Source organism: Saimiri boliviensis, chromosome 5 (assembly GCF_048565385.1).
Source record: "Saimiri boliviensis isolate mSaiBol1 chromosome 5, mSaiBol1.pri, whole genome shotgun sequence".
NCBI classification, from domain to species: Eukaryota; Metazoa; Chordata; class Mammalia; order Primates; family Cebidae; genus Saimiri; species Saimiri boliviensis.
The window spans coordinates 38,335,594-38,354,022 of record NC_133453.1 but is presented as its reverse complement, the minus strand read 5'-3'; the positions used below and the strand labels follow the sequence as shown (position 1 = coordinate 38,354,022).

At 40.0% G+C, this 18,429-nt stretch overlaps 1 protein-coding gene and 1 non-coding gene across 5 annotated transcripts in view; one reads left to right on the top strand and one right to left on the bottom strand.

Annotated features, from left to right (window-relative positions):
- BMPR2 (bone morphogenetic protein receptor type 2) overlaps nt 1-18,429 on the top strand; it is a 180,393-nt gene that overhangs the window by 136,429 nt on the left and 25,535 nt on the right. For all 4 annotated transcript variants that reach the window (XM_074399252.1, XM_074399251.1, XM_003925640.4 and 1 more), the window contains 2 exons: nt 10,732-10,892; nt 12,190-12,337. In XM_074399252.1, coding sequence (XP_074255353.1) covers nt 10,732-10,892; nt 12,190-12,337 — 309 coding nt within the window. The remainder of the gene's footprint in view (nt 1-10,731; nt 10,893-12,189; nt 12,338-18,429) is intronic.
- Nucleotides 4,415-4,522, bottom strand: LOC120364436 (U6 spliceosomal RNA). Its single transcript, XR_005579695.1, has one exon. It is a non-coding gene; the product is annotated as a U6 spliceosomal RNA (small nuclear RNA).

Genomic DNA, 18,429 nt, shown 5'->3' with positions numbered 1-18,429 from the left:
CCATGGTGTATATGTGCAATATTTTCCTTGTCCAGTCTATCATAATCGATGGGCATTTGGAACCATGACCATGGTTCCAGGTCTTTGCTATTGTAAACAGTGTCGCAGTGAATATATGTGTGCATGTGTCTTTATAATAGAATGACTTATCATCCCTTGGATATATACCCAGTAATGAGATTGCTGGGTCAAATGGAATTTCTATTTCAAGTCCTTGAGGAATCGCCACACTGTCTTCCACAGTGGTTGAACTAATTTACACTCCCACCAACAGTGTAAAAGTGTCCTTATTTCTCCACATCCTCTTCCAGCATCTGTTGTCTCCAGATTTTTTTAATGATCGCCATTCAAACTGGCATGAGATGGTATTTCAATGTGGTTTTGATTTGCATTTCTCTAATGGCCTGTGATGATGAGCATTTTTTCATATGTTTGTTGGCCTCATGTATGTCTTCTTTTGGAAAGTGTCTGTTCGTATTCTTCGCCCACTTTTGAATGGGTTTGTTTGTTAAGCTTATTTAAGTTCTTTGTAATTCTGGATATTAGCCCTTATCAGATGGGTAGTTTGCAAAAATTTTTTCCCATTCTGTTGGTTGCCGCTTCACTCTAATGATTGTTTCTAGCTCTGGAGTTTAATTAGATCCTATTTGTCTATTTTGGCTTTTGTTGCCAATGATTTTGGTGTTTTAGTCATGAAGTCCTTGCCTATGCCTATGTCCTGAATGGTTTTGCCTAGGTTTTCTTCTAGGGTTTTTATGGTGTTAGGTCTTAATGTTTAAGTCTTTAATCCACCTGGAGTTAATTTTAGTGTAGGTGTCAGGAAGGGGTCCAGTTTCTACTTTCTACACATTGCTAGCCAGTTTTCCCAACATGATGTATTAAACAGGGAGTATTTTCTCTGTTGCTTGTTTTTGTGAGGTTTGTCAAAGATCAGATGGTTGTAGATGAGTGGCATTGCCTCTGAGGCCTCTGTTCTGTTCCATTGGTCTGTATCTCTGTTTTGGTACCAGTACCATGCTATTTTGATTACTGTAGCCTTGTAGTATAGTTTGAAGTCAGGTAGCGTGATGCCTCCAGCTTTGTTCTTTTTGCTTAGAATTGATTTGGTTATGCAGGCTCTCTTTTGGTTCCGTATGAAGTTTAAGGTGTTTTTTTTTTCCAGTTCTGTGAAGAGGGTCATAGGAAGTTTGATGGGGATAGCGTTGAATCTATAAATTCCTTTGAGCAGTATGGCCATTTTCACAATATTGATTCTTCCTAACCATGAGCATGGAATGTTTTTCCATCTGTTTGTGTCCTCTCTTATTTCCTTGAGCAGTGGTTTGTAGTTCTCCTTGAAGAGGTCCTTTACATCCTTTGTTAGTTGTGTTCCTAGGTATTTTATTCTCTTTGTAGCAATTGTGAATGGCAGTTTGTTCTTGATTTGGCTCTCTTTAAGTCTGTTATTGGTGTATAGGAATGCTTGTGATTTCTGCACATTGATTTTGTATCCTGAGACTTTGCTCTGAAGTTGCTTATCAGTTTCAGAAGATTGGGGCTGAACGATGGGGTCTTCTAAATATACAATCATGTCATCTGCAAATAGAGACATTTTGACTTTCTCCTTTCCTAATTGAATACCCTTTATTTGTTTTACAAAAAATTTTTTTTAAATTAGCTGGGGGTAGTGGTACACACCTGTGGTCCCAGATACTCAGGAGGCTGAGGTGGGAGGATCGCTTGAGCCCAGGAATTCTAGATTGCAGTGAGCTATGATCATGCCAGTGCACTTCAGCCTGGGCAGCAGAGTGAGACACTGTCTCAGGAAAAAAAAAAAAAAAAAAAAGATTGAATTCCTCTTCATACTCTGAACGTTCTTCCTCCAAGATATACATGTGAGCATACTTCCTCCAGGATATACATGTGAGACAGTTTCTTTTCAAAAGAAACCATCCATGGAGTAAACCTACAAATGAGAGAAAATATTTGCAAACTGCACATCCAACCAAGGTCTAATATCCAGAATGTATAAGGAACGTAAACAATTGAACAAGCAAAAAGCAAATAGCCATATTGAAAAGTGAGCAAATGACATGAATAGACACTTCCCAGAAGACATAGAAGCAGCCAACTTGTGTGATATGAAAAAATGCTCCGTATCACTAATCATCAGAGAAATGCAAATCAAAACCACAATTATATGCTATCTTACACCAGTCAGAATGCTATTATTGAAAAGTCAAAAAACAACAGGTGCTATTGAGTCTGTGGAGAAAGGGGAACACTTACACATTGTTGGTGGGAATATAAATTAGTTCAGCCACTTTGGAAAGCAGTTTGGAGATTTCTCAAAGAACTTAAAACAGAACTACCATTTGACCCAGCAATCCTATTACTGAGTATATATCCAAAAGAATACAAATAATTCTACCAGAAAGACACAGGTACTTCTCTGTTTTTCACAACACTATTCACAATAGCAAAGATATGAAATCAACCTAGGTGCTCATCAACAGTGGAGTGGAGAAAGAAAATGTGTTCACATACACCATCAAATACTACACGGCCAAAAAAAGAATGAAATCATGTCCTTTGCAGCAACATGGATGGAGCTGGAGTAGATTATGCTAAGCAGGAACTGAAAACCAAATACCACATGTTCTCACTTTGTAAATGGAAAGTAGACCTCGAGTTCTTATGGACATGAAGATGACAGCAGTAGAAACTAGGGACTACTAGAGTGAGAGAGAGGGAGAACGGTAAGGGCTGAAAAACTGACTCATGGGTACTGTGCTCATTACCTGGGTAACAGGATCACTTGTACCCCAACCTCAGCATCACACTATAATTGCAGATAACAAACTTGCACATGTACCCCCAAGTTTAAAATAAAAGATACCAGGTACCATGGCTCACACCTGAAATCCCAGCACTTTGGGAGGCTGAGGCTGGCAGATTGCTTGAACCCAAGAGTTTGAGACGAACATGGTGAAACCCTGTCTCTACAAAAAAATATAAAAAATTAGCCGGGCGTAGTAGCATGCACCTCAGGAGGTTAAGGTGAAAAGATCGTTTGAGCCTGGGGCGGGGAGGTTGCAATGAGCCAAGATCTTACCACTGCACTCCAGCCTGGGCAACAGAGCAAGACTGTATCTGAAAAATAAATAAGGCCAGGCATGGTGGCTCACACCTGTAATCCTAGCACTTTGGAAGGCCAAGCGGGCTGGATCACCTGAGGTCAGGAGGTGAAGACCAGCCTGACCAACATGGTGAAACCCCCGTCTCTACTAAAAATACCAAAAAAATTAGCTGGGCATGGTGGTGGCACCTGTAATCTCAGCTGCTCAGGAGGCTGAGGCAGGAGAACTCAAAAGAGCGAAACTCTGTCTCACAAAAATGTGAATACATAAATAAAAGAAAATTTTTTTTAATGTTCTTTTGATTCCAGGGCATTTTCAGACTTTTTGAAGCCCATTTATGGACCTTAGGATAAGAACCTCTTAGCTAGGCTGTATTATATTTTCCTTGTATTTATTTTGCTTAAGTGAACTATAATGTGTCATTAATGTTTTTAATTTTTGTGGGTACATAGTAGTGTATATATTTATGATGTACATGAGTTGTCTTTTTTTTGAGTCGGAGTCTCCCTTTGTTTCCCAGGCTGGAGTGCAGTGGTGTGTGTGATCTCAGCTCACTACAACTTCCACCTCCCAGATTCAAGCAATTCCCCTGCCTCAGCCTCCCAAGTAGCTGGGATTATAGGCATACACCATCATGTCCTGCTAGTTTTTGTATTTTTAGTAGAGATGGGGTTTCCACTGTGTTGGCCAGGTTGATCTTGAACTCCTTACCTCAAGTGATCCACCTGTCTTGGCCTCCCAACGTGTTGGGATTACAGGCGTGAGCCACTGTGCCCCGCCGAGGTTTTTTTGGTTTGTTTTTGAGGGAGTTTGTTTTGAGTCCAGCCCAGGCTGGACTGTAGTAGGGTGATCTTGGCTCACTGCAGCCTCTACCTCGTAGGCTCTAGTGATCCTCCCACCTCAGCCTCCTGGGTAGCTAGACCTGCAGGCATGAGCCACCATGCCTGGCTAATTTTATTTTTATTTTTTTATAGAGACGTGGTCTCCCCATGTTGCCCAGGCTGGTCTCGAACTCCTGGGTTCAAGCAGTCCTCCCACCTCAGCCTCCCAAAGTGCTGGGATTATAGGTGTTAGCCACTATGCCTGGCCCCATGAGATATTTTTATACAAACATGTAATGTGTAAAAAATCACATCATGGAAAACAGGGTATCCATCCTCTCAGTCATTTCTCCTTTGTGTTAAAATAATCCAATAATATTATTTTAGTTATTTATAAATGTACAATTATTTTGACTATTGTAACCCTCTTGTGCTATCAAATACTAGGTATTGTTTATTCTTTCCAACTATCTTAAAAATATGGAACACTTCACGAATTTGCACATCATCTTTGTGTCAGGGCCATCAATGTTAATTTCTGTGTTGTTCCAATTTTTGTATATGTGCTGCCAAAGTGAGCACCATTATTACTTCTTTAGTTTTAACCTAACATGGATCTTTATTCCATGGGTTGGTCTTTAGTATAAAACCCAATTGTATCTTTTCAAATATCAGTGCTTCTGTTAGCTAAAATTAGGTTTGGCCAAATATATCAGGGGTGGGGGGTAATAACAGTGGCTTCAATAAGAAAGAAATGTTTTTTCTCTTATAAGAATATAGAAAAGGACAGTCTAGGATTGGCTTGTCATCATCAAAGTATTATCAGGGCCTGAGGCTCCCATATTTCTTCTCCACCATCCTTTAGGCTTTCATTTTCTTTCTTCTTCTTTTTTTTTTTTTTTTAGGGTGGAGTCTCCCTCTGTTTCCCAGGCTGCAGTGCAGTGGTGCCATCTCAGCTCATTGCAACCTCCATATCCCAGGTTCCAGCTATTTTCCTACCTCAGCCTCCCAAGTAGCTGGGATTACAGGCACCTGCCACCACGCCTGGCTAATTATATGGATTTTTAGTAGAGACGTGGTTTCACCATGTTGGCTGGTCTCAAACTCCCGACCTCAGGTGGTCTGCCCACCTCAGCCTCCCAAAGTGCTGGGATTACAGGTGTGAACCATTGCACCTGGCCAGCTTTCATTCCCTTCCCCCACCCCCCAAGACAGAGTCTCACTCTGTTGCCCAGGCTGGAATGCAGTGGTGCAATCTCAACCCACTGCAGTCTCCACCTCCTGGATTCAAGCAATCCTCCTGCCTCAACCTCCTGAGTAGCTGGGATTACAGGCATGCACCACCCCTCCCAGCTAATTTTTTTTTTTTTTCTTTTTTTTTTCTTTTTTTTTTTTTTTTAGTAGAAACTGGGTTTTACAATGTTGGTCAGGCTGGTCTCGAACTCCTGACCTCATGATCTGCCCACCTCAGCCTCCCAAAGTGTTGGGATTATAGGCATGAGCCACCACGCCTGGCCTCAGCTTTCATTTTCAAAGTCACCTCAATGTCCATCATGCCAATCAGCAGGGCTGATTTTTTTTGGGCTTCAAATCAAGTTTAATAAATAAAACAGCAAGGAGGGTTCAAGGCAGTTATCACTTCACAGTGTGGTCCTTGGTGGGGGTGAGGGATGGTTGAGTCCACTCGGAAAGGTGCTCGGGCACAAGGGGCCGACAGCACCCGCCCACGGAGGACCCCACTCCAACGTGTAAACAGGCAGACGACGGCGGGGAGGACGGGACTCCGAGCCAGCGTGCGGGGCGCTCCCACAGAAGAAACGCCTGCAGGGCTGGGCAAGCGGGCTGGAGTCGGGACCACGTGGTGGCGAGGGTGGCTGGCTCCTCTGGGGACCCTGCCTTGGTACTGGGGGAGAGCAGCAAAGGGGGTGTAAGCCACCTGTCTCCTCAAACCCACGTCTGGGGTTGCTGAGGGGCCCCCACCCCTGTTTGTCTCCAGAAGTCCCACTTCTATGCTCATTTGTTTCCCAGAACCTAGTCCACACTTAGCTCCAAAAGAGACTGAGAATATAGCTGTTGTTGTTTCCTGCTTGCATTGCTGCCTCAAATAATATTGGGTTCTGTTACTAGATAGGAAGAGAAGAATACACTGTGGGTGTCAGTCTTTGCTCATGTTTCAGAGCTATGTGGTTATATTCCTTGTCATAACTGTGGTCTTCCTCAGCTTTCATGCATATTTTTGCTAGTTGTTCAGAGCATTTCTTTCTTTCTTTCTTTCTTTCTTTTTTTTTTTTGAGACGGAGTTTCGCTCTTGTTACCCACGCTGGAGTGCAATGGTGCAGTCTCGGCTCACCTCAACCTCACCTCCTGGATTCAAGCAATTCTCCTGCCTCAGCCTCCTGAGTTGCTGGGACTACAGGCACGCGCCACCATGCCCAGCTAATTTTTGTATTTTTAGTAGAGACGGGGTTTCACCATATTGACCAAGATGGTCTCCATCTCTTGACCTCATGATCCACCCGCCTCAGCCTCCCAAAGTGCTGGGATTATAGGCATGAGCCACCGCACCCGGCCGCATTTCTTTAATACATTTGCTTTCTCACTTAGTTTCAATATATACCTCACCTCATAGACACCCCTGAGTTACTTTTGCTATGTTAATTCTGTCTTTGTGCTTTCTTCTACCCTCATCCCTTTCTACATTTTCTTGTCATACTGTAGCCCTGACTTTTTTTTTTTTTAGTCTCTCTGACCTCTTTCATGAAGGGAACTTTATATATATCAGTTTCTTAGATCTTTGTTCCATTGTATATTAGCATGGATCATCTTTTGTAGCTGATGCTTCATGTATAAATAATTTCTCCTGAATAATTTATCTGTTCATTTATCTTGACATCTTGCTTTTCCTGAATACAGAATTGTCCAAAGTATTGCCTGTGTCAGCAACTTGATGTACTTTCTTTAGTGCTTTAGCACATTAACCATTGAACTGTGTCCACCTAGCTTTTAAATATTATAATCCCTTTAAAAAGCTGGCTTAGCACAGAACTTAAAATACCATTCTAATCTTTCTTTTTAAGGCTTGCATAATTTAGCAAGGTTTCAAGTCAAATGTAGGCTGAAAAGAATGATTGCCATCAGATATTAAGTTTTATTTAAACAGCGCTGTTACTCTGAAACATTAGCTAATGTTACCACTAAATAAGGGTAATAGTTACCTTTTTAAAAACTAAGTACATAGTTGCTGTTATTGCATATAAATATAGTAGCTATTTGAATTTGTTTTGTTTTGTTTTGTTTTTTGAGACAGTGTTGCAGTGTCACCCAGGCTGGAGTGCAATGGCACAATCTCGGGCTGCAACCTCCGCCTCCTGGGTTCAAGCAATTCTCCTGCCTCAGCCTCCCAACTAGCTGTGATTACAGATGCCTGCTACCATGCCGGGCTAATTGTATTTTTAGAAGAGACAGGTATTCACCATGTTGGTCAGGCTAATCTCAAACTCCTGACCTCAGGTGATCCACCCGCCCTGGCTTCTCAGTGCTGAGATTATAGGTGTGGGCCACTGCGCCTGCCCAGAATTTATGGTTTTTACCTGATTATTTAAAAAGTATTTCCAAGTATAGATGTTCCTTGACTTACAATGGGATTATGTCCCAGTGAACTAATTATAAGGTGGCTGGGCACAGTGGTTCATGCCTCTAATCCCAGCACTTTAGAAGGCCAAGGCAGGAGGATCAAAGTCCTGAGCCCAGGAGTTTGAGACCAGCCTTGGCAACATAGTGAGACCTCACTTCTACAGAAATAAAAAATTAGCCCAATGTCATGGCGTGTACCTGTAGTCCCAGCTATTTAGGATGCTGAGGTGGGAGAATTGCCTGAGCCCAGGAGGTCAAGGCTGCAGTGAGCCAAGATAATGCCCCTGCACTACAGCCAGCCTGAGCAACAGAGCGAGACCCTGTTTTTAAAAAATATGGAAGAAAGAAAATAGTGCGCAGTGGCTCACGCCTGTAATCCCAGCACTTTGGGAGGCTGAGGTGGGCAGATCACGAAGTCAGGAGTTCGAGACCAGCCTGGCCAACATGGTGAAACCCTGTCTCTACTAAAAATACAAAAATTAGCCAGGAGTGGTGGCAGGTGCCTGTAATCCCATCTACTCGGGAGGCTGAAACGGAAGAATCACTTGAACCCAGGAGGAGGAGGTTGCAGTGAGCCGAGATCATGCTACTGCACTCCAGCCTGGGTGAAAAGAGCAAGACTCTGTCTCAAAAAAAAGAAAGAAAAAAAAATCATAAGTTACAAGTATTGTACGTTGAAAATGCATTTAACCTACTGAACATTATAGCTTAGCCTTAACTATCTTAAATATGCTCAGAACACTTATATTAGCCTGTAGTTGGCCAAATCATCCAACACCAAGTCTACTTTATAATGAAGGATTGAATATCTCGTGATTTATTGAATACTGTTCTGAAAGTGAAAAAAAGGAATGAAGTATGGTTTCTACTGATTGTTTAATGCTTTCAGACCACTGTAAAGTTGAGAAATCCTAAATCTGTAAGTGGGGGATCATCTATATGCCTATACTATACTATTTTTACTTGAAGTGTTCTTTCACTGAATTCTGTTCTTCCCAGCATCTTCAGATATAACTTTACTGTTTAGAATAGAAATTTGATAGTAAGGAATTACACTGTTATTACTTATTCAGCTTTTGTTTCAGAATAAGGAAGAATTAAACCCATTTATTTGTAATAAGATCCCCCTATGAATTTTTTCCATATTATAATAGCAATGCATGCTTATTACCAAAGAAGTATCTGACCAAAAAAATAGATACAGACAACTCAGACTTCACCAGAAAATTACTGTTAAGTAGTTTGTGTATAGTTTTTAAGGTCTTTGGGGGGGCAGGGGCATAGCACTGGTAATATGTATGCATAAATATCCATAGATTGGCTCATGCCTATAATCCCAGCACTTTGGGAGGCTGAGGCAGGTGGATCACGTGGTCAGGAGATCAAGACCATCCTGGCTAATATGGTGAAACCCTGTCTCTACTAAAAATACAAAAAATTAGCCAAGGGTAGTAGCACGTGCCTGTAGTCCCAGCCACTCAGGAGGCTAAGGCAGCAGAATCACTTGAACCCAGGAGGTGGAGGTTACAGGGAGATGAGATCACACTACTGCATTCCAGCCTGGACAACAGAGAGACTCTGTCTTAAAAAAGAAAAAAAAAAATTCATAGATTGACTATTTTTGTTCAAGTTTAAAATATATATATATATATATATATATATATAACTAATATCTTGTTGTGATTTCTTTTGAGATATTTGCCTACTTCAGTGCTTTGCCCAGGGCAAAATTACTGTATGTTCCACCTCCCTCCACACCCAAATAAAGAAGATTTAAATGAGTACAGAGGGGAGTTTCAAAGAGAAAACTTGTCTCAAAAGGGCAGTCTGTAGTTCTACTCATTGATTTGGTATTAGTATGTAAATAATATTCCAATGTTTCTCTAAGTTTTCCTAGATAAATATTAGCTCAAGATTGTACCACATATACTTATGTTGTAGCTTTATCCAGAGTAAGAAATGCAGCTCTTGCAGGAATTGAGTAGGAGCCAAGTAAATACAAGCTTTAGAAGACTAGAGAATAGGAAATGGGGAAGGGAGAAAATGATAAAGAAATCAACTCTTAGGTGAAGAAACTTGGTAACTCCTATTTTTTATTCAAATTGTACTGTTGCTTAATTTTTTTTATATCAAGGATCATTATTATCTATAGTTTCATTATTAGTGAAATTGCATTTGAATGCTCATTAATGTATTGACTTTGTTCTAATTGCTCTGTTTTTCTGTATACCTAGGCAGACATTTTAAATTTCAGAAATTGTGCTATAAATTTTTTTTTTCAGTTTCAGAGCTATGGTTTTATTTAATATAAGGTTTATATAAGATTTCCTTATAGAGAGAAAAAATATAATGTAATTATATTTGGTGAGAGGCTTAGGTTAGATTCATTCTTTCAGTCAGCAAGCATTTACTGTGCATCTATCCTGTGCCAAGCCTTTTAAATTCTGGCAAAATATGTTCTCTTTCTGCCTTCATGGAGCTTGTAGTCATATGATAAGGATTAAAAAAGTAATAGAAGGAGCATAACACTACTTTTCTTCTGTAAAATTAGAAAAACAAGTTTTCATATCTTGGTGAGAGATACCAATTCCTCTGCTTGTTTTTCCAAACCATTATAAAACTATTTCTAGTTAGATTTGAAAAGCTGAGGTGGGCTTAGAGATATGGCTAAACCTCAGGGTAGAACTGGAATGTGCTGTCCCAGGTTTGATCTATTAAGCTGTAAGAGAGCAGTTTAACATTTACATTAAAATTTTGGATCTCTGTTAGTTTTTCACTGATACTTATTTTAGACAATTTGACCTTCTTGTTTTTTTGGTGTTTATACCAAATATTCCTTTCTGTATTGCCTCTTTTTGCAGCCCTATACTATAAATGAAGAGAAAAAAAAAAGTGTGTGTTAGAATTTGAAGTGGCAGCATGTTTGTTAGTTTTAATGTTTAATTAACTATACATGTGATAGAAGTTAAATTATAAAATATGTTAGAAAATAGTGATGAATGTGAGTTTAAATTTTGATTTGTCTTTTTTATTAGAAAATTAATGGGCAGAAAAATAACACTACTTTTATATTTATGTAGTTCCTATTACCTGCATGTTCATTTCATGTTCAATAATGCTTTTTAGTCATTACTAAATATTTGAAATTATCCAAACAGATCATTATAAACCTGCAATTTCCCATCGAGATTTAAACAGCAGAAATGTTCTAGTGAAAAATGATGGAACCTGTGTTATTAGTGACTTTGGATTGTCCATGAGGCTAACTGGAAATAGACTGGTGCGCCCAGGGGAAGAAGATAATGCAGCCATAAGTGAGGTGAGTATATACAAAAGGTTATCACACTGATGTACCTTGAAATAATAATGAATTTAATTAAAACATCTACCAGCTAGTAGGTGGCTCACGCCTGTAATCCCAGCACTTTGGGAGGCCCAGGTGGGTGGATCACCTGAGATCAGGAGTTCAAGACTAGCCTGACCAACATGGTAAAACCCCATCTGTACTAAAAATACAAAACTTAGCTGGGTGCAGTGGCACGCACCTGTAATCCCAGCTAGTCGGGAGACTGAGGCAGGAGAACTGCTTGAACCTGGGAGGTGGAGGTTGCAGTGAGCTGAGATCATGCCACTGCACTCCAGCCTGGGTGATAGAGTGAGACTCAGAACAATTATTCTCATATACTGTCAATTATAGAATACTAGGAATTACAAAATTAGGAAATATAAAATACATCACCTAAAGGCCTTTGTAAAGTTCATCAGTTTATTTTGGAACTCACTGCCATTCCAAGTACTTTTTACAAGCATTAGGAACAAATTTGTAGGAAGTGATTTTTGGAGCACTAGTAAAGTTACCAAGTTTAAGATAAGATAGTCCATCTTTTGATAATCACCATTACAATGTGGAATATATCCTTCCCAATTTTGTTCTCTGTATTCATATATACATGTTTATGTACAACATGTATGTATTTTTGTGATTTTTTTTTTTTTTGAGATGGAGTTTAGCTCTTGTTGCCCAGGCTGGAGTGCAGTGGCACGATTTTGGCTCATCACAACCTCTGCCTCCCTGGTTCAAGCAATTCTCCTGCCTCAGTCTCCCAAGTAGCTAGGATTACAGGTGTGTGCCACCACGCCCAGCTAATTTTTGTATTTTTAGTAGAGACAGGGTTTCACCATGTTAGTCAGGCTGGTGTTGAACTCCTGGCCTCAGGTGATCCACCCTACCCAGCCTCTCAAAGTGCTGGGATTACAGGTGTGAGTCACTGCGCCCAGCTGTATTTTTGTGAATTTTAAAAAATATTAGGTGGCATACATATTGTTTTGTAATTTTCTCAGTGTATCTTACAGATTATTTATGTTGATATACATAGGAAAGTCTAGCTCATTCTTTTTGAATAATGAATAATACTCACTAAAATTGATTTACCACAGTTTAATTATTCAGGAAGGGCATTTTATAGGTAAAAAATAAGTTATAGAAAGGTTTGGTGATGTGGTTAGGGTCAAATAACATTGACATGACTAAGATTTACATGTAACTTCTGGTCTAATGTCTGTTCTTCAGAATATGCTACATTCTTTCTCTAAAAAATACCACTCTAATTTATTAGGTTGGCACTATCAGATATATGGCACCAGAAGTGCTAGAAGGAGCTGTGAACTTGAGGGACTGTGAATCAGCTTTGAAACAAGTAGACATGTATGCTCTTGGACTAATCTATTGGGAGATATTTATGAGATGTACAGACCTCTTCCCAGGTAAAAACTGCTGTCAAAAGTTCGTATGTTTTGAAGTGAAACAGTTATGTCTTCTTTCTCTACCTGTAGTACATAACTCAACGTTTATGTAAGAATCTTTTTACTTTCATTTAAACCTCTAGTTCATTGACATCTAGTGTTTAGAAACATTATTAGCAGAAGGATGTGAATCAGGACATTTTTTTTAGAGTGTCCCATGTTTTCATCTGAGTGCAGTTTAATTGATTGCCAGTAATAGCTTATTGAACTCTATTTCGTTAGGTCTCTGATTGCTTTAGCATTCAACATTTTTCTTATGCACCATCTGAGTGTTGAAGACAAGCTATATTTAGGATGTTTACTGAGTTGACCCTGTAAGGAATTAGAAGCAATGAATTATTTGTAAATACTTTTTCTTTTTCCTTTTTTTATGCTCCCTTTCTCCTTCCTTCTCCCTCCCCTCCCCTCCTCTTCCCTCTCCTCCCCTCCCCTCTTTTTCCTTTCAATGAAAGAATACTCATTGGCTGGGCATGGTGGCTCATGCGTGTAATCCCAGCACTTTGGGAAGCCGAGGCTGGTGAATCACCTGAGTTCAGGAGTTTGAGACCAGCCTGACCAATATGATGAAACCCTGTCTTTACTAAAGATTAAAAAAAAAAAATTAGCCAGGTGTGGTGGCATGCATCTGTAATCCCAGCTACTTGGGAAGCTGAGACAGGAGAATTGCTGGAACCCAGAAGGCAGAGGTTGCAGTGAGCCAATATGGTGCCATTGTACTCCAGCCTTGGCAACAAGAGTGAAACTCTTGTCTCCAAAAAAAAAAAAAAAAAAAAAAAAATGCGTGCTGGCTCACACCTGTAATCCCAGCTACTTGGGAGGCTGAGACAGGAGAATCACTGGAACCCAGAAGGCGGAGGTTGCAGTGAGCCAAGATGGTGCCATTGTACTCCAGCCTTGGCAACAAGAGTGAAACTCTTGTCTCCAAAAAAAAAAAAAAAAAAAAAAAAAAAAAAAAAAGGCGTGGTGGCTCACGCCTGTAATTCCCATACTTTGGAAGGCCATGGCAGGCAGATCATGAGGTCAGGAGTTTGAGACCAACCTGGCCAATATGGTGAAATCCTGTCTCTACTAATAATACAAAAATTAACTGGGTGTGGTGGTTCCAGCTACTCTGGAGGCTGAGGCAAAAGAATCACTTGAACCCAGGAGGCGGAGGATGCAGTGAGCCGACATTGCCTCACTGTACTCCAGCCTGGGCAACAGAGCAAGACTCTTGTCTCAAAAAAAAAAAAAAAGAATACCCATTTAATTGAATGTTTGTTTGAGGCTTACTTGAAATAGCCAAATGAATTTATAGTTTTTCTCCCCTTCTTAGGGATTGTATCATTATATTATCATCTAAAAACTTTAACTGTAAATCTGTTGTTGCATTCTTCTAGAGGCTGTACAGATGATTTGATCTGTGTGGCCTCTGTCTTTTAGTAATAACACCACTAAAAGCATAGAAAAAGGAACCCAGCATTGGACAAATTTATGAAATGGAGCTATTTAAAAAGATAAATAGTGCTATAAAGTAATGTTTAATGCTTTCTTTTTTTTTTTTTTTTGAGACAGAGTCTCACTCTGTCGCCAGGCCCCAGGCTGGAGTGCAGTGGCACAATCTCGGCTCACTGCAACCTCCGCCTCCTGGGTTCAAGCAATTCTTCTGCTTCAGCCTCCCAAGTAGCTGGGACTACAGGCGCACGCCACCACACCCAGCTAATTATTTTTAGTAGAGACGGGGTTTCACCATGTTGGCCAGGATGGTCTCGATCTCTTGACCTTGTGATCCGCCCGCCTCGGCCTCCCAAAGTGCTGGGATTACAGGCTTGAGCCACTGCGCCTGGCCAATGTTTAATGCTTAATGTCTTTAAAGCAAAACAATTCAACTCCATTATTAATGTTTTTAAATTAAATACATATAAAGATACATCTCTCTCTCGCGCTCTCTCTCTCTCTCTCTCTGTGTGTGTGTGTGTGTGTGTGTGTGTGTGTGTGTATGTGTGTGTGTGTGTATATATATATATATATATATATATACTTTTAATTTTTTTTTTAAGAAAAATTACCTCTGTTACCTAGGCTGGAACACAGTGGTGTGATCATAGCTCACTGCAGCCTTGACCTCCTCAGGCTTAGGTGATACTCCTTCCCCAGCCTCCCAAGTAGCTGGGACTACAGGGCATGTGCCACTAAGCCTCGTTAATTTTTGTATTTTTCGTAGAGACAGGGTTTCACCACGTTGCTTAGGTTGGTCTCAAACTCCTGGGCTCATGTGATCTGTCCACTTTAGCCTCCAAAAGTGCTGGGATTATAGGAGTGAAACCACCACACCAGGCCAAACATTAGTTTGTAATTCAAAAATATAATGAAATAAATTAGTGATTATTTAGATTAACGGTCAATTAGTTATTGTTTAGAAGTGTATTTTCAGCCCGGCGTGGTGGCTCACGCCTGTAATCCTAGCACTTTGGGAGGCCGAGGCAGACGGATCATGAGGTCAAGAGATTGAGACCATCCTGGCCAACATGGTGAAACCCCATCTCTACTAAAAAATACAAAAATTAGCTGGATGTGGTGGCGCGTGCTTGTAGTCTCAGCTACTCGGGAGGCTGAGGCAGGAGAATTGCTTGAACCCAGGAGGCAGATATTGCAGTGAGCCGAGATTGCGCCACTACACTCCAGCCTGGCGCCTGGCGACAAACCAAAAGTCTGTCTCAAAAAAAAAGTGCATTTTCTAGTTAATTAAAAGTACAGAGATTCAATCGAGGCATTTTTCTGAAAATAGCAGTAATTGTGTTAGTATCACAAGTACTTGTTTTTTTTTTTTTTTTTTTTAAGAGACAGGGTCTCACTCTTGCTCAGGCTGGAGTACAGTGGTGCAGTCATAGCTCACGTACCCCAGAAAGAAAAAGGAAGAAAGAATAAGTGTAATTTGAGAAGGGAGCTAAAAGAAAAAGTCTAACTGGTAGAGACTTAGCTAACAAGTGGCAAATAAAGTGAGAAGCAAGGAATGGTATCTGATAGCGCCAGATATTACTATAAGGTATTTTGGGCAGTTCTGAAGAAAGGGAGATTATAAAATTTCCCTTGAGCAATCCAGTGATAGTAAGGAAATTCAGTAAGGTTTTAAGGAAGTCCAGTAAGGTTAATATCTTCCATAATGAAGATGTTTGTCATTAACATTCACCTTTGTGTCTCCAATACCTAAAACTAAGTTAGTGGTAAACAAGTTTCTGTTGAACAGTTAGATTTTCAACTGTGAAGATTTAGTGGAAATTTATTTGGTAATTCTTAACCATTGCATTCATAAAAGATTGTACTTCAATTTCCTTTAGCAAGTTTTAAAATTATACTTTGGGTCCAATTTTTTAAAAGAGTAGTGAATTTTTAGTTATTCTACTAAACCAGCATTTGAAAAAACAATAACACTTGGAAGATACGTGTATGTGTTGTGTGTGTGAGAGACAGATAAGATATATTAATAAATATCTTACAGTTCACAGATGGTATCGGATAAGGTTTTATCATATGGGATTTCAAGGAAGAAAGTGATATACTAACTGGCATGATTAAATCCTTTATCTCTCAAGTTCAATGTCGATGTTATTGATCAACACTAAGTATCTGCTTAAATGTTTACAGTATGTGAAAATCACTTGTATTTATACATAAGGCAGTATATTACAATAAACTTGAGCAATGCTATGTAGATAATAGAATTAATCTTTGTAAATCTTTTTTAATATTGGTGGAGGGCAAGTATTTATGGATTGTTTTGAGTATTCAAATAGAAACTTAAATGAAACATAAACTTATTTATAATGCGATTTCCATCTGGGTCATTATAACTTTGTATTATCTCCATGTGAATGATATAAGGAAGGTGGCAGACATTGCCATTTTGCCTACAGGAAATGTAAAACATGAATTGTTAAGTGACTTTTCCAAGGTCGAGATGAAGCCAAGATTAGAACCTAAATGCCTTATCCTCCTCTGTTGGTGTTCTTCCTTGTAATTTATCCTGTCATTTTAATAGGATGGGAGGAGGAGGAGTAAAGAGACAGGAAGAGTCTCTTGTTCTGTGTTCTTTGCCATGATTTCTACTAGACCATGGGTTTTCTCATTGTTGGTTCCAGAGGTTTTCTATGTGGTTCAATATGTTATATACATAAACTTCATTTTAGTATCATATTTTGTAAAATTTGAAAGCCTGACATTACAGTTGATTGTGCTTATTGGCAATGAATAGGGTTATTAAACAGTGAACAAAATAGTTAATAATATTTAAGTCCATGATCCTAAATAGTACCTGTTAGTTAAAAGGAATTTTTAGGGCTGGGCATAGTGGCTCACACCATCAGCAGGCAGAAGTATGAGACCAGCCTGGGCCACATGGCAAGACCTTATATCGGTACAAAAATACATTTTTTAAATTAGCTGGACGTGGTCGCACACTCCTATAGTCCTAGCTCCTAGGGAGGCTACTTAATCGCAGGAGTTCAAATTACAGTGAGCTATGATCATGCCACTGCACTCCATCCTGGGCTGCAAAGTAAGACCCTGTTTCCTTCCTTCTTCCTGCCTGCCTTCCTGCCTTCCTGCCTTCATTCCTGCCTGCCTGCCTGCCTCTTTTTGGATGAAGTCTTGCTCTGTTGCCTAGGCTAGAGTGCAGAAGCACGATTTCGGCTCACTGCAACCTCCACCTCGAGGGTTCAAGCAATTCTCCTGCCTCAGCCTCCTGAGTAGCTGTGATTACAGGTATTTGCCACCACACCCAGCTAATTTTTGTATTTTTAGTAGAGACGAGGTTTCATCCTGTTGGTCAGGCTGGTTTCCAACTCCTAACCTGGTGATCTACCTGCCTCGACCTCCCAAAGTGCTGAGATTACAGGCCTGAGCCACCATACCCAGCCTCTTTTAAAAAAAATTGTTTAAAGTATATTGATTTTTTTCTTTCAAATGACCATTATTATAAATATTTTTGTGACATTTGATACAGTCTGGCTGGACTATAATAGAACCAATGATGTATTCAACCCACCCATGTATATTTGGTTCTATAGGCATATTTGTTGTACTAGGTCCTGGACTTTTTCCTTATCTTCACCACCCTCTATGGGATCAGTGTACAGGCCTACTTTCAAGTATTATGTATGCCTTATAAATGTAATAGTCTTTTTTCCCTGAATTTAGTAATGCCAGAAACCATTTAAAAATACGTATCCATCATTGAAACTACCATTTGATTTGTCAACAAATATTTGAGACTATTCTAAGCCAAGCGTTTATTAATAATGCATTAGGCTGGGCATGGTGGCTCACGCCTGTAATCCAGCACTTTGGGAAGCCAAGGCTGGTGGATCACCTGAGTTCAGTTCGAGACCAGCCTGGCCAACATGATGAAACCCCATCTCTACTAAAATACAAAAATTAGCCAGTGTGGTGATGTCCATTTGTAATCCCAGCTGCTCGGTAGGTTGAGGCAGGAGAATCACTTGAACCCAGGAGGTGGAAGTTGCAGTGAGCCAAGATCGTGCTACTGCACTCCAGCTTGGGCAACAGAGTAAGACTCTGTCTTTGAAAAAAAAAAAAAATTGGCTGGGTGCAGTGGCTCATGCCTGTAATCAATCCCAGCACTTTGGGAGGCTGAGGCAGGCAGATCACCTGAGGTTGGGAGCTGGAGACCAACCTGACCAACATGGAGGAACCCATCTCAACTAAGAAAAAATAAAAAATTAGCTGGGTATGGTGGCACATGCCTGTAATCCCAGCTACTCTGGAGGCTGAGGCAGGAGAATCGCTTGAACCCAGGAGTTGGAGGTTGTGGTGAGCTGAGATCAAGCCACTGCACTCCAGTCTGGGAGACAAGAGTGAAACTGTCTCAAAAAAAAAAAAAAAAAAAAGAATTATTAAACCTACAACAAGGTCTCTTTGGGATTTCGAAATATGCCTGAAGAGGTTAAAAAAATAAAAAGATGATGACACAGTTTTTTTGCTTACTTAGTATCAGAAATACCCCTGCTATTCTATCATTTATGGTAACTGGAAATTTTATTCTGTCATTTTTTTCT